At 32.4% G+C, this 25,165-nt stretch overlaps 2 protein-coding genes across 14 annotated transcripts; one reads left to right on the top strand and one right to left on the bottom strand.

Annotated features, from left to right (window-relative positions):
* Positions 1–3,398: 3,398 nt before the first annotated feature.
* LOC106658848 (calcyphosin-like protein) lies at positions 3,399–6,885 on the bottom strand. 13 transcript variants are annotated; one of them, XM_023459839.1, is made up of 8 exons: positions 6,691–6,885; positions 6,071–6,170; positions 5,879–5,944; positions 5,576–5,811; positions 5,352–5,505; positions 4,147–4,324; positions 3,868–4,077; positions 3,399–3,788 (listed from the first exon to the last, which is right to left on the bottom strand). In XM_023459839.1, exons 4-8 carry the CDS (start codon positions 5,754–5,756, stop codon positions 3,687–3,689), a joined length of 825 nt encoding a protein of 274 aa, XP_023315607.1. In that variant the 5' UTR covers positions 5,757–5,811; positions 5,879–5,944; positions 6,071–6,170; positions 6,691–6,885; the 3' UTR covers positions 3,399–3,686. The 13 variants fall into 13 exon arrangements, with proteins under 13 accessions (XP_023315607.1, XP_023315606.1, XP_023315608.1 ...); XM_023459838.1 differs by having other exon boundaries at positions 5,896–5,944; XM_023459840.1 differs by having other exon boundaries at positions 5,896–5,907.
* Positions 6,886–16,403: 9,518 nt separating this feature from the next.
* LOC106658566 (elongation of very long chain fatty acids protein AAEL008004) lies at positions 16,404–23,559 on the top strand. The gene is made up of 4 exons (XM_014380573.2): positions 16,404–16,627; positions 21,657–21,920; positions 22,004–22,247; positions 22,555–23,559. The coding sequence occupies exons 2-4, from the start codon at positions 21,669–21,671 to the stop codon at positions 23,037–23,039; spliced, it is 981 nt and encodes a 326-aa protein (XP_014236059.1). The 5' UTR covers positions 16,404–16,627; positions 21,657–21,668; the 3' UTR covers positions 23,040–23,559.
* Positions 23,560–25,165: the final 1,606 nt, after the last annotated feature.

The following is a 25,165-nucleotide window of genomic DNA, read 5'->3' as shown; positions in this document are numbered from 1 at the left end:
CATTTTATATTTTTATGTAGTTACGTGTTAAATTGTAACTTTAAAATTTAATTTTAATTTGCATTTTGCCCTGAACGGAAATAATGCAAATTAATACAAAAATTATCTTAATTTTAAAAATTTTGATTGCAATTGGAACAGCTTTTTGTCGGACAAGAACATAAAATATTAAAACTCACAAAAAAAAATATAAGACCCTCATATTACTCATCATTTGAAACAATGGATTTACAATTTAGGCAAAAAGACGCTCATTTTCATTGAAAACGAAGTCCTTTGTACGCTGTTTATTAAATTTAAACTGTAATACCATGATTATATTGAATATTCGCTGATTGACTTTGAATGCCCGTGAATAGTGTGTTACTAGCTTCAGAGAAATTGGAAAAAATTTTTTTTTAATTTTTTTTGGGGATGGTTTTTGAATAGATTTCAGATGAGTAAATTTTTATATTAGGCAACAAAGCAGTTGTAAGAAATTCGTTTCTTTGAAATAAAAGAACATCTGTTTTATTTCAGAGTAACACGAATCCCGGTGTACGATATTATATCGATGAAAGAAGCTATTGTTCATTGTAGGTGTCAATCAGGGATTTCTCAACTCCCCTTAAAAATTAGTTCACGATTCATAGACGTTGTATGTATTAATTTTTATTCAAATTCATTCTATAATCTTTTTAATTTTTTTCTGTTGAAACAATCATCAATAACAGCAAATTTGTAATATTGAATTTAGTATTATAAAACGTGGAAGATAAATTTTATACATAGTTAGCGAAATTTTTATTTTACGAAAATGACAATGTTTAACTTCTGGCGTAAGTTTTAGTATTGGGTTTTAATAACTCCTTTAATATATTATGATTGTACTTCCGCAAAAATTTCTACGAATGATACACATAACTGAACTCATTTGTATTCTATAAATTGTACATTTCACATTTTTTAAAATACGCATGTAAAAAATCCAATGCAAAAAATAAGCATAACTTTTAACTTCAGTATAAAAGTTGAGATCATGTTTCAAAATTATATTATATCTTAAATTTTTTTAGATTGCATTATGGTGTAAAGATTATCAATTTTATACCTTAAACTTTTAATAAATAGCAAAACTTCGACTAAACAATATAAATTATCTAATGTTAGTTCATTTTTAATTGGGTTTTAGAATTAAGAACAATAATTTTACCTAAAAAAGTCACGATCAATTAATTTAAAAATAAATATGCTTCAATAAGATGTGAAATTTAAAGTATTGCTGACCTTTGGTGTACGTATTCTATACTATTCTCTATTCTATAAGAGCCCCTACGGTAATTCATCACCACTCTAATTTTTAAAAACTCTTAAAACCTCTTTGAAAGTCTGAATAAGTCTTAAAAATTATTATAAATGTTCGGATTTCGTACCGTGATTTTTAAGAGTTAATAAAACTTTATAAGAGTTTTAAATGATATAAATGGTGCATTATTTCAAAAGTGTGATATTTGGAGTGGGTAAAATGGGCAATATTGGAAAAACCGAAAAACTTACTTTCTTCTATTTTGGGTTTAATTTTTCCGGACCCCCGTAGTTTCTGACACTTGATTCTTTGTTTTTTCATGGAATATTTACTTTTTATCGGCCATCATCTTATGCGTTTATTTTCTTATTGCAAACATGAAAATTTTTCACGGAGGGGACACTCACGGAGGGGACAAATCGCACTTTTATGAAATTTCACGGCGACAGACGAAGTTGAACATTTTTTTCCGATGATCCACAAAAATTGTTTGTAAAAACGAACGTTTTTATGCCACCAGAGTCAAAAACAAAAAGTGCTAGCTCGAAAACTCGTCGATCACGGAGGAGACACTTTATTTTACTATTACGATTTTCGTGTGCAGCTATTGTTATAGCGAAGCTGCAATTAAGATTTGAATATTCTACGGATAAAAATCGAGTACCTTAGTTCTGAAAGATAACCCTCTTATAGTTAGAGAGGTCAAAATGACTGTCCAGCATGTTTACTGGCCATATATTTAAAATGATGTAAAATTTTACATAATTTAAGGACACATTTGTTACTCATGTACAATTGTTTTGAGACTATTTAAGATGACGAGTAATGCAAAAAAACTTTCTTTAGGATGTATAGAATAGGGCCCATGTACCACAATATTGCTGGATATTTATAAAAATGTGTTTAATGAATGAACACAATCGATTCTGAGTTCAGGGCTGATCACGGAGGGGACATTTTGTATGTTTATCCGGCTGGCAAATCAATGTGGTCTTTATTGATGGAAATTTTATAGTTGCGGAAGGTAGAATTCGGTAAAATGAAAGGTTCTACCGTCTTAGTTTTCATTTTTTTAAAGTTTCCTAATAGCTACAATAACAAGACATGTCATATCACGCTTTTGAAATAATGCACCAAATAAATTTTAAAAATTTATGTGAAACCTGATATTTGGTTTCTGAAATGTTCAGACGGGTTAGGCAATCTCTTATATAATTTAAAAAAATGTTTACGAGTGACAATAGTTGTTATAAAGAGTTATTAAGAGCTATTAATTGTTGATAAAAGTTTTCAATATTTTTAAAGTCTTTCTTTATCATTATCCACGCTCACTAAAAGTCACGGCGAGAGAAATATACCAGCAACTATATGAACAATATAGAAAAAATAAAAAAAATGAAAAAAAAAACTTGACTTTTTTGCTGAAAAATTGAGTCTCCTCAAGATTTTGTGAATTTTTAAAAACTCTCATTAACTCTTTAAAATCATTAATCAGGTTTACGAAACTCGAACATTGGTGAAACTTTTTAAGACTTTTTTAGACTTTATAAAAATTTCTCATGAGAAAAATTTCTGTCGGGGAGTGGTGAGGTTTTTAACATGAGAAGTTTGTAGTAGCTACGATTGATCATTCAGCAGCTTGGTATTAAAGGTTTAGTGGCGCGCGAATACGAGTGTTGTAATAAATGAAAAATGTGGTATATTAATTTATTGACGGCTTGAGAATAATTTTAATAGATTTTCTAGAGAGGGCGTTAGTGCGAAAAAATCAATCCATTGTGTATTTACACAGTTTTGTAATACATAATCTTTTTTTTTTTTTTTTCTATTTCAAATATTAAATTTTATAAATCAAAAATGACAAAGCTGAAAAAGATAAAAGAGAGCGCATGGAGCGTGCTGAAAGTAGGACTAGTCTCCTTCTATAAGTAAATTTTGGTTGTTTCTTACTAAAGTTATAGCAAATGTAGTTTATTAAAACCATGGTTTTGAAAAGAGTCTATTATGAACTGTATAAAACATTTTTATATGTAAAAAACGGTTTTCATTGGCAAAAATTAGTTCCAAATATTATCGAATTTTTGAAAAAATAACTTGAGGATTAATTAACAGGTTCATTGAATTTTATTTTTATAATTCAATTTTACAATATCTTATTTTGTGATTACAAGGAGTAGAATTTGAAAAAAAATAATGATAATGAAACTTAAGCATATTAAATTCAGTGAATGAACGTGAAAGAAATATTAAACAAAGCTCGTTTACGTAAAAATTATAAGAGTTTTTACACCTTTTAAACATACAATTTTTGCAGATAAAAATTTAGTGATAATATTATGATTATTTAAAATTTTCAAAATTGATATCAATGAAAATTAAGAAAAAATTTGTGCAATTTTGATTACAATTTATACGCGTTGCGCATCATCAAATCAAAATATGCGTCGTTATCAATACTTGCACTAATAGCGCTATAATAGTTAAGGAATTCTTCGAAAGTAACCTAAAATTAGAATATTAAAATTCATTATCTTTTTACATTTCGAAAAGTTGTAACTATAAAAGTTAATTGAAGAACTTACTATTCCATTTTTTGTGGCATTTTGTTCAAAATTAGCCAAAAATTTGTTCATTATGCTTTCTTCACTTTCTTCTCCGCTTATGTATCGAGGGTGATATTTCACATTATATACTCCTTTTAAATCGTCGATATTAATTTCTCTATCACCTGTTTTATCTAATTTTTCGAAAGCCATTTCTACAAGTTTTTTTCTGCTTTCATTCATAGGTGGCTGTATTTAAGAAATAACAAAAAAATTTTTTAACGTGATTTTCAAAATCATTTTGAGATCAAATCTTACTCGAACAGCGGTGATGAACTCGTCGATGTTAATGCCTCCACTGCCATCAGTATCTAATTTAGTAAAAAGTTGACTGACTTCTTCGTCTGAAACTTCTAGTCCACTTTCCCTCAAGCCATCGCTTAGTTCCTGTTCATTCAGTTGTTTATTTCCGTCTTCGTCCATACGACGAAAAACTCTAAATTTAAAAAGTTTCAATGAATTTCGGTAAAGAAATATTTGTTCTGTGATTTGTTTAATTTTATGAGCATTCTTTTCAGTAGTCACCAGGTAACGACAAAGAAAATGAATCGAAAGATGATAAACTGGATTTTATATGTTGTATATATTTTTTAACCTTATTCGATGTAGTTTAACTGTGCGATCGGATAAAACCTGATATTATAAAAAAATATATTTGTTGAAATAAAAATCTATACATGGGTTTATCACAATAAACGAGGAAAATGTTTAAAAAATTTTCAAATTCAAGTGCATACTTGACCTTGGAAAAATGCTAGTCTTCGTATGGGTCTTAAAAATTATTAAAAACAAAATTTGCAAAAATTCTTATATACAATTATTTAAAGTAGTAAAGTAATAAGTTCTTATTTTTTAAAAGCATTTAAACGGATTGAGTTATGACTAATGCTCATTCTAAGTGCCTAAACATATGCACTATGTGAATAAAAATGTTGTAAACGAGTACTGATCAAAAAGTCATTTCCAAATCGTCAGTGTCTGAAGAAATAAAATAAAACTAAACTATAAATGGTATACTTTTAATTATGTTGTGAAAAAGAGCTCAAGGATCGGCATAAAAATAAAATTCGCCATTTATAAGCGACCGGTGTACAGTAGCTTTACTATCAACGAAAGGTTGTGAACTTGATACGAAGAAAGTCTTTGCCACAAAGACATATTAATAATTAAATTATGCCCCAGAGAATCTCATACACATATGTCACTTTGCTCACGTCACCTTCATGCACTTAAGTTACATTAATGTAATTGACTTTTCGATGCTTCCTAAACTGTCGTAGTCTGATGAATTGAATATCATTTTTGAGATTGTTCAAAGAACCAACAATTTTTAATTATAATAAATCATTTTTAATCTCGAATTTTTCAAACACGTTTAAATAAGTTCATAGTATGAATCGATTGTTTACGCTTGAAAGAGTTCAATTTATCGATATGAATTAGAAATATATAAAAGTACTTACCTGCCGAGACCAAGGATGCCATGGGCACCTCGGGCAAGGCAGAGCAAACGTAATTTCTCGATGATATCCGTTGTGTTGATCGCAGCCCGCTGGGCCTTATTGATCAGCTCGGTCTGTTGTCTGGTTGTAGCACTTTGCGGCCTGTTCAGCATCCCTACTCCACAAAATTCAATGAGTCATCAGCGGTTGGCAATTGTATGTCATATATACACACATATATATACAACTTAACACAGATACGCTATCGAGTATGACTTTTGCTCGAGCAGAAATGTTACTTTCGCATGCTACTACCATGTGTAGAATACTTAGGCCGAGAGAGTGTCTGGAGAATAAGTGAGGGAATTGTGTTGTCTTAGATTCCATAAATAGTCGATGCAGGTAATTATGCCGACTTTGGTGCATGATTTGGATTTTTATCCAGTGACGGCATTTCCAATATCTTTTACTTTTCTATGATCTAATGTCATTCAACAAATTCACGTAAATGAATATTCAGGTCTATTAAAAATATTTTATACTAATACCATTTACAAGTCGATACCTATAAATTGTGCTATAGTCCGATTCAAGAAGAAGTGGATTTTAGAATTCTACCATATAGTTTAATTACAAATTAATAAATTATTGCACTGTGTATTTTTTATACTTTGTGATTATAAATTAGTCAGTACATTATGTATAAAAAATTGAACATGATAAAATTTTAAAGGACGTACTCATATCGCTGAGACGTATCGATTGCATGCACGATTCATCAAAAATATTATGCATTTTCGATGATAATCAAGCATTACTGGTTGAGCAAATTAAGAACTGCTGTAATTTGAAAATAGTACAAACCTCAAATTTATTATTTCATTGCGTAGCCGGTACAATTTGAAAGCGTTCGGATAAACCCAAAAAATAATAAGTATATATTAATTATTAAGCGTTTACAAGATAATCTTAAAACTTTTATAATAATTCAAAAATATCTCCACAATAAAAACGAGAAACTTTTAATTTTTAATTTTAAAAAATGATAGTTTCATTACAGTTTAAAATTTTCTTTAAAATTCATTAAAACATAAAACTAAATGATCAGAATCAAGTCAATTCAAAATTCAAAGCCCCCTAGGTGGCTATGCGATTGAGCTTGCGAGCTTCAAGCACCCTCGTGTTTACAACGAAAAACCTGTACATTATTAATTTATGTTAAAAATCGATACCAGTTACTCTAAAAGGGAATTATGCACGAAATCTTTTATAATTAATTTGAAAATTTAATCAAAAAACCAGACGTGCTTTTACGAAAAAGCTCTGTACATGGCCAGGTTATTTGAAATTTTATACTCACCGGAATTTTCGACGGAGAAAAATTTTTTAAACTTTTAGTTTCACACTGTTTTCACAACTGGTTCAACGGCTTCGTGGACAGTCTACGATGGCAAGTGGACAAGCGTTCAGTACTGGAAAATGCAAAAGTGGCGCATTTAAACCGCGCACCTCGCGCGAAATGCGATAATAATGTAAAGTAGGTAAAGGCGCATACGGCTATGTGTGCATGCGCGGCAAGGAGACACAATACGTATGCACGAGTGAGCCATTGGTTTTTTTTGTTACATATATAATATATATGGTAGGTGTACTATCTGTCTATAAAAGCTACGAAGCACCTATCGCCATAACAACGAATATGTCACAACAGCGATTTGCAGAAGAATAGAGCTATGAGTTCCTTCCTTCCTGCACGTTCATAAAGTCGTATTAAATTTATTGTCTCTACGGGTGCGTAAAAGGATGAATTTACTTAGATTAAGATAAATCAAAAGACAAATAACCTGTGGGCTCCTATGAATATTTTAATAAGTAAATTACTTACTTAAAATTAATTAAGAATTTTTAAATTACTTTTTCAAAATTAAAATTTTTAGACCAGCTCTGGAACTGTTTTATCATGACTTGAATGTAAAATTAGTTCAAACTGCAAATACTACATTTGAATAATTATCTTAAATTTGATATTTGTTGAATATAAGGTTTAAATTTCAAAACTTGAAGAATTGGTAATATTTTTGAATTTCGAAGTTATGTATGTTAAAACGCAATAATATATCCGATTATTATCATATAAAATTTAAACCACTTTTTTTGCTGATTATATTCTGCGTAAAAAGCTCAACACGCCACCATGGGATATGTTGGATGGTTGAATTTTTTTACGCGCGAAGCTTACATCTGCTCGAAAAGTATGGAAATTTTTATCATTTGATTTTTCTTAATATTTACAAAAAATGATCTGTCAGAATAAAAATGAATAATATTCATGATGAAATAATATAACTCAGGGTAATTTATTAGATAATTAATACAAATATGAACAGCATGCAGTCTGGCACAGGCGAGCTCAGAGGCAACTAAACGTGGTGTCACATGAGCATAAAACCCTTGACACACGCAGCAGTTGTAGTGTACCTCCATTGTTTTGCTTAGCAAAAGCCTAAATCGAAGTCAACGGCACTTGTAATATACACATAAAACAATTCATTCGTAAAATATTTCCATTTTAACTTCGCCATAATTAACATTTAAGCCAAAAATGTAATCTTACATGCAGTCGATCAATATTTAGTTCACATTGTCATTTTCTATCCACAAAAAGTATAGATTATACGCTAGTCGAAAAAACAATTATTTACAAAGAAAAAAATTTTTTTATATATTAAAATTATTTCATTTGATACTTTTGCGTATAAATTTACTTTTAATAAAAATAATAAAGACTAACTTGTAAATTCGAAATCACTCAATGTACACTCAAACATTGTAAACTCAAAACCTCTCAATTAGTGAAAATCACTAATTGTTATTATATAATAACTATTACTAGTTGTTGAAAAATTGCAACAAAATGAAATCATCACTTTATAAACGAAAATATCTTAAAAAGAAAATATTCTTTTGAGAAATGCTACAGTTATGACCCTGATGAATGATGTCACAATTTACTTGGATGTCGGTATGGTTTCATTGTGCAGGTTTAATAAGATTTTTATTAAAATTATTTAATTTTTAATTACATAGAAAAATAAAACTTTAATTCATTACTTAATACGTCGAATCTAATAATTATATAAATAGAATCAAGAAAAGTCTATAATTAAGGAATATTTTTATTTCTTAAAGTTAACACATAATTTACAGTATTGGATTATACAAGCAATAAATATCTCGCGTTTCTACTAATTAACAAAAACAACTCATGTACGTTTCTTAAATACATATTGAGAGCATTCGATGATAAACAGATGTGATTTTAGCCAGTATCTTATATTATAAAAAAAAGTTTACTATACACGTCAAGTAATGAAACACTCAATATGACAAGATATACTGCATAAGATAAACATTTTCACAAGTATTGATGTAAAGGAATCATATTGTTACGTCTTTAACAAAAAAATTTTGATAATAAATGAAGAAAGAGCAACTAAGCTAGATAAATAGGTTTATATCAATTTATGGCATCATTACAAACATTAAAAATATTCATAAAACCACACTCCTAGTGTTCATTTCCAAAAAAATTGAATGAAACTATTAAAAATTAATAGAATGCTGTTTTGTGAAAAATACGATTTAATTATTTGATCTTTTAAAAATGTTTTAATTGAAAATTGGAAATTGGAAATATCTTGCGTTTCTATATCCTTCACGTTTACGAAATATTCAGTCCTATCATTTATTTTTTATCAAATACAAATAATTTTTTTTGCAAAACTGTCACATTTAGTAAATGTTTATTATTAAATAAGAATGTTATTTAATGAATTTTTACAATAAATAGCATACGATGATATCTCTTCAGTACAGACATAAAGATAATTATTTTTCTTTCCTGATATATCTTCAATTTTATCACGAATGATTATCAAAATTATTTTCAATTTATGAATTATGAACTTAAACGAAAAATCAACGAACTGCAAATATTTTAAAAGTTACAGATAAAAAAATGATGAACGATTTCTTTGAAAAATAGTAGTGGTGCATTATAATTTTACTTAAATTTAAATAAAACATAGTTTGTTTCGTTTTGGCGCAAAAACATGTATAATTAATTTTCATTTGGAATCAGGTCATTGTAATTACTAATAAGTTGTAAAACTTGACAGTAAAGACAATTGAGTTTTTAAATACTACATAAAACATAATTAATATTAAAAATAAAAATGAATTTTTATTTTTAACTCTTTTATTATAAAAAAAATGTTACTAGAATTGGCCACAATATTGCCCATAAAAAAAGTTTTCAACTAGAAATTTTTTTTTGTTACTTTCTCTCTATTTTGCCTATACGAGTAAATGAATTTGTGAGATTCTTAAGGTTATTTTCATCGCCATGAGATAATTTACCAAAAGTTCAGCCTCAAGCCGTTTGATTCTTGAGTCACAATTTGTTTGATATGATACTTGCAATTGTGATAAATAAACCAATCCCTTTCATCTTTTAAATCTTCAAGTTTAACAATTAAGTATCAAAATTTCATGAAACTAAAACGACTCCAAAGCTATTCTTGAAACTTCTTTTCGACATTACGTAAATTGGTAAAGGGTATTATCGGAGAGTTTTTGTTAATTTGTTGACGTCATGAAAAGTCGTTTTAAATCTAACACAAAAAACAGATTCATCAATTATAGGAACATTTTCAATTCAAGCCACATAGCATAAAGTGATTGATTCCACTTGTATAACTAAATTAGCTTTTTGAATTTTGCACATTTAAATAGTTTTGGTTTCCTAAAAAACCTCATGGAATGATACAAACAAAGTGTAGGTTTTTTATTTCACTTGTAAAGAATTTCTATTCGCAAAATAAATGATAAAACAATTGAGAAATGGGTATAACACGCTTGTTTCTGGTTTCATCCTTGTACTATTTTCCACAGTGCTTGTCTATTTTGGCTATTGACCAACCATTTTAAATCTAAAATATATGGTCATATCACGTATCAGAACGTTGTAAGAAGTTTACGAAATTATTGGAATCCATTTGTTTCAAACATGTTTTTTCTTTACTTTTAAATTGATGGTCACTTTTTCAAAGTCGATTAACTGTTTTTTTGTCAATCAATATTACTTTTGAGGCAAAACATTTCAAGATGTCATAAATATAAATATTAATTGTCGTCGCTACGACTCATTGAAAAATATACATTGTTTTTTTAATGAAAAACAATTTTTTAATTTTAGTTTATATCGTAAAAACAGTAGTTAATTATTGCGTATCATCAATAATTTAATATAACAATTTTACAAAGTAAAAAAAGTAATTTAATCTACTGTAAACATCGAAATTTATTCACAATAACATATTGTGTCTATTGAACCAGTAATTCTACTCATTGCAATCATTCAAGTTGAACCGTGTCGAAGATTTAAGATTACAAACACTTTCCAGTATGAAGGCGCACGTATTTTTTACAAGAAGCCTGAAAGAAGGGAATAAAAAAAGGATCAACCTTGAAACCTTTTGTTTGTGTGAGCGAAAACCTTTATTAACTCTGAGATCCGGGGCGTATAAGCACCGCAGCACCCGTTTGAGCAATGTCATTATAGACTAGCGTGCAATGACCAGCGACATAACTATAGTGTTTTCTTATTTTCGTTTTTTGTCATTATTTATTTATTATATTTACCTTAATGTCGTTCAATAAAAAAATTATACATACATATGGGTCAGATTCAGAATTTTTCAAATAAACCTGCGGGCGAGGTTCACGGATTTTCCTGAAATTTTGGTATGTTATAGTACATGATAAAAAAGTGCCAAAACCAAAATTTTGGACCCCCTCCCCCCTCCTACCCCCCTCCTCCCCTATAGACGTCCATTTTCTATCTATATTTTTTCTGAAGGCCTGAAGCTATTAAAAAATCTGAAAAAATTCATGAAGGTACTTTTCAACAATCCAAACAATCTTGAATTTTTTCAGATTTTTCGAGTGCTTCAGGCCTTCAGAAAAAATCATTGAAAATTTAAATTATTTTATTTTCGGTGAAATGGTTCGATGTACCAGACCGGAGTATTTTTTTCTGAATTCTGACGTCAAAAAACGATTCCTTGAATTTTTTCAGAATTTTTCATTCATGTCCATTCAGCCTAGAGCTGAAAAACCGCTTTTTTTCACGAAAATAATTTTTTTAAGGCGCTATGGAGCCTCAAAAAATCTGGAAAAATTTTTTTCTCATTTTGTTCATCAAAATACATAATCTCAAATTTTTTCAGATTTTTTAATTGAAGGCGATAGCGTCTGGAGCCGAAAAACGTTATTTTTAACAAAAAAGGTTCCTGGAACCCGATGGTTCCGGTAAAAAAATTTGAAAAAATTTTTTTTGAATTCCTTGTCAAATTTTAATAAATTTTGACCGTCGCAAAATTTCGATTGGAGCTTCCTAGCTCATTCTAGAGCATAACAAAGATTAATGCGAAATTCTGAAGACATCTGAAAAAAATTTAAATATGATGAATGTCTTCAGAATTTCGCATTAATCTTTGTTATGCTCTAGAATGAGCTAGGAAGCTCCAATCGAAATTTTGCGACGGTCAAAATTTATTAAAATTTGACAAGGAATTCAAAAAAAATTTTTTCAAATTTTTTTACCGGAACCATCGGGTTCCAGGAACCTTTTTTGTTAAAAATAACGTTTTTCGGCTCCAGACGCTATCGCCTTCAATTAAAAAATCTGAAAAAATTTGAGATTATGTATTTTGATGAACAAAATGAGAAAAAAATTTTTCCAGATTTTTTGAGGCTCCGTAGCGCCTTAAAAAAATTATTTTCGTGAAAAAAAGCGGTTTTTCAGCTCTAGGCTGAATGGACATGAATGAAAAATTCTGAAAAAATTCAAGGAATCGTTTTTTGACGTCAGAATTCAGAAAAAAATACTCCGGTCTGGTACATCGAACCATTTCACCGAAAATAAAATAATTTAAATTTTCAATGATTTTTTCTGAAGGCCTGAAGCACTCGAAAAATCTGAAAAAATTCAAGATTGTTTGGATTGTTGAAAAGTACCTTCATGAATTTTTTCAGATTTTTTAATAGCTTCAGGCCTTCAGAAAAAATATAGATAGAAAATGGACGTCTATAGGGGAGGAGGGGGGTAGGAGGGGGGAGGGGGTCCAAAATTTTGGTTTTGGCACTTTTTTATCATGTACTATAACATACCAAAATTTCAGGAAAATCCGTGAACCTCGCCCGCAGGTTTATTTGAAAAATTCTGAATCTGACCCATATATATTAGCTAGTCGAACAGAGACAGTAAGAAAATTCGGAATTTAATTTTGCGATGTATCGTTACCAGTGCCGTCGACGTAAATAAACTGATTTGACATTTAAAACACTATTGTTCTAAGTCTCGAACGTCGATGATGATTTCGAAATGTGCAGCTTATTTACAAAACATTCAAAAGAACGGATGCATTCTGTGATCAATGTACTTTTTTTGTAAATTTCCATATGGTTAAAAATCGGCACGAAGTTCATTGCTCTCGCTGCATAGAATCATCAAAAATATCCTTGAGTGACGTCATGCAATACGTTATGCTCGTACTTTTTCCACGACATGCTATGCACACGTTCATTCTGTTGAAAAAAGAACCACCGTAATTCCTGGCGCGTGCAAAACATTGTACGTAATTGAACGAATTCTCATCCAATTACCATAATATAACTTCTTGTGTTTACAAAATAAATCGAAGAATACGATTATTGAAAGGAATAACAAAAGTCTTTGCCGCGTCGAGAGGAGAAAAGCTGACCAGGATGATGGCGAACGGCCTTGAGATGAAACGAGCGCGGCGCGTCGCTTTGTCTCTCCGTAATCGAATGACGATCGCGGTAGCTGCTCACACGCGCATATAACGCACACTACGTTAGTGGCGTTAATCTTACCAAAACAACAATCGTGCTTATGATGCGCCATCTGATAAGCAGGACATTACTATTCATGCAGGCTTGGAACTGCGCGCAGCGCCGATTCTGCACTGCTCGAGCACAAGATGTAGCCGCGCGAATTCTTTACACCTCCCCGATACTTTACTCGTTTCTTTACTTTCTTGCTATTTCGGTTACTCACATTGTTTTCAGCATCTCATTTCAATTTACATTACATCAGGAAACTCTCTAGGAAAACTCATTCCTTATGAATCGTTTCAATAAAAAAAGAAATGTAACAATGTTCCGGAAATTATGCATAATCTACCATGCTTCAATGGATCGTTTTGAATACGATGAAGAATGACGCAGGTTCAATAATTACAGATTAAAATTACCACAAAACGATTATCGTAGCATAGTTTGTCTAGACTATTAATTACCAAGTTTACTCATAATTCATGTTTACGATATTCAAAAAATCAAATGGTATCTTTTTATCTTTTTTAAGCTGTCCTTCAATATAAGTTGAACTTCACTGTTATAAGATGAAAATTGTTACTTCTCCATCACTTTTGTATACTTCTTAAATTAATTATTCTCATAAACATACTTGATAGGTCGTTACCCGTGAGATGATTGTGCAGGAAGCGATTGATGCAGATCAATTTGATTCGTCATTATAAGATTGTGGAAAATTCCGATGCTACTGGTGACAATATAATCTTTTCTGATAGTCAAAAGGTTATTCATATTATATTCATGATTTTGTTATAGATATTCAAAAGATTTTTGAAACGAAAATCCTAATAAGAATGTGCATATTTTAATAACTAACAACAAAAACTTGATGGGTTTATTAGCTTTTTATTTTTGAACATTAAATAATTTGGATAGTCAATACTGTAACATATACAAAAAGTATATTTTAATTTTATCAGCACGTTCGCACAATTCTTTTTTATTATTTATTAAATGCACAACTATAGTCCATACCGCATCACTTTCTACTTCATAATAGTTTTTGCTTTTGATCACCTAATACTTTACGGTTTATTGAGTAGAATAATTAGACAAATCGATATGCTCGAACGCATCTGCTTAGTTTTTCTGAAAGAGTAAACTTTTCAAATTAAGCAAATATTGACTGGTTGACGTGAAAAAGTGTGACCACACGCACTCCACAAAACATAGCTAGCAAATATTGATTAAATATCAATCAACGTCCGATTACATAGCTGTACGGTTAACAGAAAATTGGAATTCGAAGCTGATGATTCACCAAGTACATGGGCAAGCTATTGTAAATTCACGTACGGGATTCTCGCGACAACGTGCAGTTGCGATGTACTTATCGATGGATTTCCAAAGCAAACGACGAATAACTGTCAGTTGTATACATCAGCATCTAAAACAGAGAACTCGAATGCCACCGTTCGGCGTATCGTCGAAGACTGGACTTACTGCAACCTGCTACTAGCCATATACGATACGCACCCTTTGTTCGACAGTGTAGTTTGTATAATCGGCGACACTCGACTGGTGCATTACTTACCACCGCATGAACAGTCTCATTGCGATTCCAAAAGTCAGTGGCACGGTTGACCGGCTACTTTTTATAGAATTATTTACTTTTTATAGAATTAGAAATTGGAATCTTTGTGACTTCGTAATTCAATAAAGTGTTTATTTTTATTTTATCAAAAAAAATACACATACACACAAAACTTTTTGATACAGTTGTTATTAATTTAACAATTTGGTTTATTAGTACTCGGATACATAGTTCTTCTGTTGATAATGATATAATAAATTTATTTTTTCAGACATTACGGCGATCGAATGAGCACAAATTTCATACTAGACAAGAAACGGCTCTAAGAAATAACTTATACGTCCATCAAAACTTTTTGTGAAAAATAAGTCGCTTACATACGCACAGTTTATGCAAATTTTACTTACTTTGTTTTTATTCCATCTAATAATGAAGTACTGTTGCACTTATGAATGTTATTATAATTACGTAAGACATATCGTTTATGCGTTATAATATCGACAAGCCACGATTTTTGTTGTAAAAACAACTGCTTATCATTTCATCAAATTTTTCTTTTCATTGCAGCATTCAGTATAATCGTAGTTTTACTGGGAATCGTTGTACTGGCCAAAAATAGATGTATAAATAGAAAACGCAACTATGACCAATATTACAATGATTGAACTAAATCATTTTAATTGTCGTTATGACAAAAATTATCGGAAAACAGATCAAATTGACTACCATCAATGGGTTTTTCTATGAATGATTGAGAAAATTCGCGAACGAATCGCGGAAATTCTATAGCATCGCAGAAGTAAGAAAAAAATTTCCGCAAACGCTCGGTTCAACAATTGACGTCATAAAATGCTCTTAAGCTCGATCATAATGATCATTACCATTAGGCATCACCATGACTCGTTTGGCGTCGATCTACAAGTTTTTCTGTGATTCAAGCGCACGCAAGTGATTTTGCGTGGTTAATTTTTACATGAACTTTTAGTGCACTGCTTCGTCTATATGACTATAAATGAAATGTTCAATAGACCTGGTACGAGTATTGTAATTCTAAAATGTATATCAACATTTGTCTCAGGAATTTTGGGGGCTCACTCAAATGATTTGTGATTTTTCTAAGGTAAATGACCTAGACGGTATTTTGAAGTCCGCCAAACAACATCTCACTTGGCACATCAAGAATCATTTCTTCTGAAAAAAAATAATAACAGACGATTCAAACTCGAAATGCACAAAAGTTCACTCTATTATCATCTATTCATGCATAAATTTTATATCAAAATCAAATCGTTAGGTGGCAACCGGTTCGTAACTATAGAATTTTTTCAAAAACAATAAATTAAAAACTTCGTTCCGATGCCCCCCCCCTAAAAAAAAGCACGAAAAAAGCTTTTACGCTATTGTACACAAGACCCAGAACTTTGAAAAAAAATTGAAGGAGGGGATAAGGAGTACGAGGGTCTCTTATTGAGTCCCAAGCCTCGGCTCGAGAAATAGATATATATACATACGTGTGCGGTATACGTATGTATATATAGATAGTTTGAAGCGGGACGCGAGTCCAGTAGCATAAAAGCGCGCAGACACCTGTTCCCCCTTCATTGCTATAAGTTTCTCGATCCTGAAAAGAGCGCATTTGTTGTTTCTTCATTGTTGACTAGCAATATAAAGTTTATTGTTTACTCGCAAATAGGCTCAGACAGCAGCTTTGAGAGCAGCTTTTGAGCTGATCTTTAGTGTAATCAACGAAAAAAGCTCGGCTGATCGTTATTTTTTAGTGTCACTATTATTTAGCAGAAAAGTGAGTAATCGTACCTATATGATTGTGTTAAAATAAGTGCTCATTCTCGTTTCAATTGTGGTTTCATTTCAAAATCAAAGATTTTGTTGTCAAATTATTGACAAAGTGTGTTTTTCTCATTGATTTGTGTTAATCGTTGATGAAAAATTTGGCACGATAATTTAAAATGATTTTAGGATAGTGGTATTAGTTTTATATAAAAATCAGTAAATTGTTTTTAACGCTGACAAGAATGTTTTATTCAAAGATGTTTCAAAACAATTTATTCCTACGCCCTGGCTTGAAAGGAAAAAGGATTTCATACAGCCTATCGCGTTTCAATGATTACTCCAAATGAATTTAAATAGTTGAGCGGTGAAAAACTTGTTTTCTTTAATTCACTGATTATCAATGTCGTTAGTACAAATTTATTCATATACATTCACTTACGTAAATTAACAAATACGAATGCATTCAATACCGACTGTCTGAATGGTTGGGCATATTATTCAAGCACGATTTTTCATCGTTATAGTTATTTTCACTACCCATCATTAACAAGCGTTACTTTAAATATTTACTCAACTAATATTGTACAAATCTTGACTCAGTCTTCATTTATTTTTCCTGACGAAAAAATTGCAATTTCTTGCCAAATAATGTATCGAGCTGTATATGAGTATACTGATGGAATTCTAATGATCGTTACCTCATTAACTTTATCGAGCGGACGCGGCATTTTAATGGCGATGCACCAAAAACGAAATTTCGTCGTGAAAATTGTAAATCTGTAGTGTGATCACTCGAAACAAATAAACTGTTTACCTTGAATTTCGACGAGTTCACATTGGACTTTTTATTTTTGTCGTTTTCATTGATCCGAGACGTGCGATGCGCTCACACGTATTAAGCGCAAAATGTTGCATCGCGTAAACTTTTCCGTCTCTGTGATAAACGCGTAGTGCAGAGGCTGCACCTTGAAACGCGCGTCGGCGATTCACGAATTTTGCAATTTATTAGCGCGTCGATACGAATGCATATCCGACGTGGTCGGATCGCGCGAGACACAGAGTTATGATACGAACTCGATTAGAATAATAATAAAAAAAAAGGAGACAAAGGAACGTGCGCGTCGCGACGAGCTCGCACGGAATTGTGGAAAAATCAAGAAAAATTATCATTCCTAGCGCACAAATGCCAGAAATACGTATCACCGAGTCAATTGTTACACAAGTTTAGAATATAAAATTAAACTTAAGTAATTCCGTACGTGTAAAAATCATCCCGAGTATTTCTAGAAAAACTCGATAAAAAAAGCTCGATAAATTTATTTTTCACTGGCGCAAGGCATATCTGTCGATGACGTTTTTCTTTTCTCAAAATCATTTGAGTTTCTGGCTAAAAAACGCGTACTCAAAGAAGCTGCAGCAAAAATGAGCAACCCTGGGCATTCCACTGCTTTATATAGCAATATAATTAACGATATGTAGAAGTTAACATTATCCTCACCCTCGATCCGTGCAATGAGGCGCTCTCTCTCGCACGCGTATACAGCTCGTAATCATCGCTACATGTATACAAATTAATTGCACGTTTCTTTGTGTACTTCAGATGTGCGTATACATTACGCGCTCGCACACACGCCGAGAAATGAGCCGTTCGTCTAGCGCAGATCGCGTATACGCACTCGGGCTTGCTCATGAATTAGAGGACTTTTTCCACGCGCCGAGCGCGCGGCACGAGGACTTAGCCCACGCGCCAGCGACTATCGCGGTCGCCAAGGTCGAAAGTCGTGTACTTATACTTACTTATCCTTCGCTACCGAGAATCTCTCTTACTATCAAAGTCTGGATACACATTCATAAAGATATCTTCTCAAGCCCAAGTGCAGCCTTTATAAACTTCGGCTGTCGCAATAATCGCGATTGATTGTACATCACTGGCCGGGAGCCCGAGGGAAAAGATAAAAAAAAAGCCAACCATTTGTGAATGTGTCACCGAGAGTAAGTGAGAGAAACGGAATCGTGCCAGATAATCGCATTTAGAATTGGAATTCTCACGGGCCTGCTTCGGAACGAGAGCAACAGTGCATTTTTTTCTTCTTTTTTTTATTACAAGCGGATACGTATAAGTGAATATGTAATGGAAATCGGTTACATCGTTTTGACTTAATTTATTTCAATATATGCTGCAATGAAAATGCTCCACCTTTTTATTAAAAAAAGAATTCGCTTCATTGGCTTGGATTTATTTTCCACGAGCGAGCGGTGCTCATTAATGGAATAAATTTTCAAGAAAACAAATTTTCAAGAATAAAAGTTTCGCCCAACGATCGATTGATATTTATACAAATGTACTGAATCCACCGAGCAGCATAAGAATCAACTCGCAAGCGTATATATAACACCGCTTACATCACTTTCGTCATAATATGCACGACATTTTTATTACATACCATGTTTTCGCATCCATGCGGCGTTGCAATGCACTCGATCAAGGAGCTCAGCCTATGCTACACTGCTCGCCCGACCAGTCCCCTTTTCATTAATCGAAAACTTCTTTCATTCTAAAAACAATCGCATGATAATAAATGCTATAATAGCTAATGTTTAATGTTATGATAAACAAGGGGATGAACGAACGTCTCACCGATTATTAATCCGTCGCGATTTTTCATGTCAAGATGTAAGGCTATTTTTTTAACGATTCCGGATATTTACCTCACCTGCTGCGATAACAGTATGTTGGATTTTCTTATTAGGAGTAATATATTTCATCTCACGTAATACCGATGTATGTAATGGAAAATGGCCACGAGGTTGCTGCGGATTGCGTTTTTTTTTTACCTCGACTGAAAAAAGGAGAGAAAAAAGGAGTAAAAACGATAGATCCATGGAAAGGAATTTTCGCAATGGGCGAATGTACTTGCAGGCGTGTAAATATTATAAAATCGAAATCGTGGATTTGACATGAGTTCGCTAATTAGGTTGACACGGGTACATACCGTTCGCGCGTGCAAGAACAGCCGAAACTAGGAAGAGCAGTAACTCTCATTTTTACGACGAACCATTTAAACATAAAATATACATTATACTTTCGTCTTCGCACGTCAATCTCTCTCTTTCTTTCTCGGATCGTAACGATTCTACATTTTACATTTAAACATACAAGGTTACACACACACACACACACGTATCGCTTGCAATAGAGCTTGGGAAAGAGAAAAACAATGTTGATTCGATGTACATAAATACGCACACGTGTGTTATAAGTAGCGGGGGGTAATTAACAATGTCTTCTGTTTTTAGGAAGCTTTGCATCGGCTATTTTATTTTATTTTTTTTCAAGGCCACGTAGTCATGCTTCACACAATACGTAATGCATCCACTAGGACTTATTACTTATTAATTTAAATATTTATTCATTGATTAAGATAAAAGAGGCAAGCGTGTGGCGAAAAAGTCATTGATCCGACGATCCATAATGCATGGCTTATTTATTACCGAGCAAAGACAGCACATGATACGCAGCTTGCATCGATTGGTATATCTAATTCAGCGCACGCGTACACCCTTGAACCCAAAAATCGCTCGCACGCGAACCAATCCACCCTGACACTTGGATCTATCTCCGCTTTTAGTCGAGTAGCGACGCGCGAGAAATCAAGTGCAGCGATCTACTTCTTCTGTTTCAATCTCGTTCTCTTGATCGGATCGAGACTCCAGTGGAAAAACTCGAGCGTGCGAGTTGATGGCGGTGAAAGGTGGCACTCGGGATTGCCTTATGAAATAATATGGCTTCGATGAAAAAAGGGAAGGGTGCCGGAAATAATATCCATAGTCCATATACCAGTCGTCCTTAGAGCCATTTTAATATCGACCGCAAAGAGATTCTTGAAATTTTTCAAGTAATTTTAATGGTACTCGAGATTCGTATTATATAGCCGATCGAGCAAGTCGGATTTATGCAGTGAACTTGCAACAGAATTCAATAAATTACAAATAGATATGTGAGTAAGTGTGAGTGTGAGCGTGTGCATGTGCGCGCGAGATTTGTGCAATGATTCCACTGTTACGGGAGCTTGCATAAATTAAACGCCAATTACTTCACATGTGCACTTTTTTTCTTCTGTTTTTTTTTTAACCACCAATAGCGCGTTTGTTAAACATTAATTGATGTTGCCGTGCTTATTCGCAAACTAATATGCGCATACTTGGATGAAAATTTTTATGAAAAAAAATTCATACATCGAAGGTGAAAAAAATGTGCGATGTTTCCTTTGCGGCCATTCGTGGTTTACATTCAGTTGCGTAGATCTGTCACTTATTTTGCTTTATTTGCCCACTCGAGTTCGTCCGCCTGCAAGAGTGTGTGTATCGAGAAAAACATGTCATTCAACCCATGCCAATTATCCATTATCATAATATTTAAAAGAACATTATACGTAATTTTTGTCGCGCTCTATACGTGGCGCAAAAATGTATATGTATATCAAACGCTTATGCAGGGGAATTTATGTGAAGCCAGTCGTGCGCGATTATTTCGTCATTTTCCGTATATCGAGGCAATTTAATGACTAGGTTTTATAGAAAAATGACTCCTGCCTGGCGTTTCCTGCGCAATATGAATATATTTTCACGTATTCGCAGCGAGAAGTAACGACGATAGCTAGCAACTAGTATACAATGTCGATTTGAACAGACTTTTGGCGCGTACTACTCGACAATTGGCAATGATCTCACCATATCATTTGATTTTTTCTCAAGCTTATTAGGAATTGTAAGAGCACACTCGATTACAACGCTGAGACAACAAAAGTCTTAAACCAGTTGGAAATGTTCTCGTAGCCGCGCGAATCACCTCATTTTTTAGAGAGCAAGCAAAGCGAGTCGCAGAATTTGAACAAATATAGTCAGCGCTCTTGTCGATTGGCTCTCGAGAGCGCAATTAGAAATGCATCGCTTATCCATGCGACATACTCGATTTATTTATTATTTTTATGCTCTCCGAAGCCTCTTATAAACGCATAATACGACTCGCCTTTTTGCAGGTCTACTCGACGATGGCGCAATTCGTACACATGGTATACGATGGCTATCGGGACCTGATGAACAACAAGAGCGATCCCAGGGTCAATGATTGGTTCTTGATGAGCTCGCCCTTCCCGACGCTCTGCATATGTCTCAGCTATGCCTACTTTTCCAAGGTCCTCGGGCCCAAGCTCATGGAGAATCGCAAGCCGTTCGATCTTCGCAAAGTCATGATCTGGTACAATCTTTTCGAAGTCATATTCTCCACTTGGCTTTTCTACGAGGTAATCTATCCAAGCAATTATGAATTTATCTAAAAACAAACAAATACATGCAGCAGTAGATTTTTTAATTTTTCGCTGCACAGTGTTTAGTGTCCGGTTGGGGTGGTGATTATTCATTCAGATGCCAGCCAGTGGACTACTCGCAGAGCCCGAAAGCAATGAGAATGGCTCGAGGCTGTTGGTGGTATTACTTCAGCAAATTCATCGAGTTTGCAGACACGCTATTTTTCGTTCTTCGGAAAAAAAATGACCACATATCAAATCTGCATGTGATTCATCATGGAATCATGCCAATGTCCGTCTGGTTCGGCGTCAAGTTCTCGCCAGGTAAAATCAACTCCCATAACTCAGCATTGAATCTATTTTCTTTACCATCGAGTCTCCAGAACTTTTTTCTCTTATTTATATAATTTATCTAGACGTTGAAATTTCTTTTTATTCAATAATGCAATTGCCTTTACAACTAATTGTAATAGAAAATGCTCTCGATTATCCCAATTAAAGCTCGATCCTACGATGGAAATTCCAATCTCCATTCGAAGGTGCTTAATTGACTATCAATCGGGTGCGAAGAATTTTTCCATTCCCCATCTAGTACAAAGAAGTTATATCATGTTCTTTCGTTCTGTTGCAGGCGGTCACAGCTCGTTCTTTGGCTTGCTAAACACGTTCGTCCACATGGTCATGTACACGTATTACCTGCTGGCCGCTCTTGGCCCTCAATTACAGCCCTACCTCTGGTGGAAGAAATACCTCACTTCGCTGCAGATGATCCAGTTTGTGCTGGTCATGATTCACGCCTTCCAATTGCTCTTCATCGAGTGCAACTATCCCAAGGCCTTCGTCTGGTGGATCGGCATGCACGCCGTACTCTTCTACTTCTTATTCCGTGACTTCTATCGACAAGCTTATAGCAACAAGGCCAAAAGAGCTTCGATCGAAGCTCAAAAGAAGAAAGATGCAGCGGCAGCAGAAGCAGCTTCGCCGAATGGCCAGCGAAGAAATGGCCAAAATGGCACTGTCTATCCTAGTCAATATAAAATGGCAACTGCCTATGTATCCGATAGTGGCATGAGAAATCGAGTATTCATCGATAATCGAAGCGATTACAATGAATGAAGTACGAACGTGTTTTCATTTTGATTCCACGATAATATGTATTAGAAAAGAAACAATTGCTACAGGTGTTGGTTGTTTTTTTTTCTTTTCTTTTTCACATCTATTTAATATCTCATCTGAAAGTACGCGAAGTAAAATGCGAAGTTCGAATTCAACCAAGTATCGATCTCGTCAGACTGAACTGAAACAGTAAAAATTGGTTGCAAGCTCGCAAGAATTTAAATTTCACTCGTGATTTCATGAGAAAAAAGCCGAAACAAGTGTTCCGCTATTCAATAATTCTGTTCACTATGAATATTATATTAATTATGCAATTTTATATAAAGTATGATATTTGTATATATGTTTTTTTTCAATATGAGTGATTGATAATTGTGCGTGTGTTTGTATATTTATTATGGAAGAATGCGATACTTTATTGTTAAGTTTGTTCATATTGGCATCCCATTTTTGAATATATTTAATTGTAAACAACAGCGTATTTAAAATATGCATCGAATATTTTTAATTAGGAAGATTAGAAATAAAAACGTTTAAATGTTTTAATTTTTAAAATTTTTTGAACAAAATGTTTTATCATTTCGTTTAAAAATACTAAATATATAAACAAAATATTTTTATAAAATTTTTGATAATTTCATAAGTTCTTAAATCAAGCTTAAGCCTACTTTCATAAATGCAAGGAAGTATAATTAATTTCAATTAAAAATGTATTTACAATTTATTCAGAATATTTTTTTCTACCATGCAATAAACCAGTGCCCAAAGTCAATTTTCCAGAAATGAAAATATCACCTTTCATAATCTGAATATTATAAAAATATTTGTACGATGCGAATTCGTCATTGCAAAACTTTTTCATTTATTTTTTTTCACGATAATAATTTTAGAACAGAAGACTTGAGACACTTTCGTCAAACATGTTACCTTTTACATGTTACCTCAACGAAATTAATATGATTGTGTACTGGGTTTTATTTATTGAAGGAATTTGTAAAAACCTTCATAATTAGAGCAATTATTAGTAAAAATAAATTCAAAACAAATACATTCACTTAAATAGAAAAATCTCAATAAGTTTTTAAACATATTTGGTAGTTTAATCATGTTATTTATAAGTGTATATTAACAAAATATAAGTGTTATGGTTATTTACCTTTTAATAGCAATTGTAGTGAGTGGTAATGATTGTTCAAAATATAGCGTAATAATTTGAACGTATCTTGATTTATATTTTCATGCTTTATTCAGTAAGTTAATTAGAGAAAAAAAAATTTTTTTCTAAATATCAAAAACAAAAGCTAGATATTATTTGTTTTTTCTAAAAATAAAAATTAAATTTCATAATAAAGATGTATTTAAATAAATGTTATAAACTTAATAATAATATCGTATATTTCTTTTTCAAGGATACACAGCTCAATAAAATGCTGATTTTTTCAGAATTACTTTTATCGTCAATAACTATTCTCTCATGGGAGATAAAAAATAATACATTACGTATTAATAATCAGCGCAATAATATATATTTTTTGTATTATTTACCTTCTTCAAGATCTAATTCACGCATCTAAACACACATAATATTATCATCATCTCAAACGTGTGAGTATTGTGAAAATCATCTTCACTATCTATAGCAAGAGATATTCACAAAGAAAACTTTTTGAGCCTTTGAACTTTTTTACTTGTGAGTGAAATTTTTGAAGTTTTGATTTTTTTGTATACTTTCACAAACATTGAAAAGGGCTGAGCATTAATGATTTTTACTACATTTGCATTCAATTAAGTTCTACATTTTTTGACAAAGTATATCATGTTAAAAAAATATGCTTTATCAAGTTATCGCAGTATTGAAAGTAGTCGTTGGCGCGTACACACTTAAGTAGACACTACTATACATAAAAAGATTGAATACCTCACAATATAGGTCCCACTTTTTCATATTGCAACAATTGATTTTGTATGGTAAGATTAATTGAGCTTACTCCGATCATTATTGCATTGAGAAGAAGTTACGAATAGTTGAGTTTATCTTTTCCAGATTTGTCCTTTTAGGTGCATTTTCACTGCTTTGAATGAACTTTTACAACGTTTCAAAGATAAACTTTTCTTTTTTTCATTCG

This window comes from Trichogramma pretiosum, unplaced genomic scaffold (genome assembly GCF_000599845.2).
Source record: "Trichogramma pretiosum strain Unisexual culture from Peru unplaced genomic scaffold, Tpre_2.0 scaffold16, whole genome shotgun sequence".
NCBI classification, from domain to species: Eukaryota; Metazoa; Arthropoda; class Insecta; order Hymenoptera; family Trichogrammatidae; genus Trichogramma; species Trichogramma pretiosum.
This window is presented reverse-complemented; position numbering and strand designations above follow the sequence as displayed.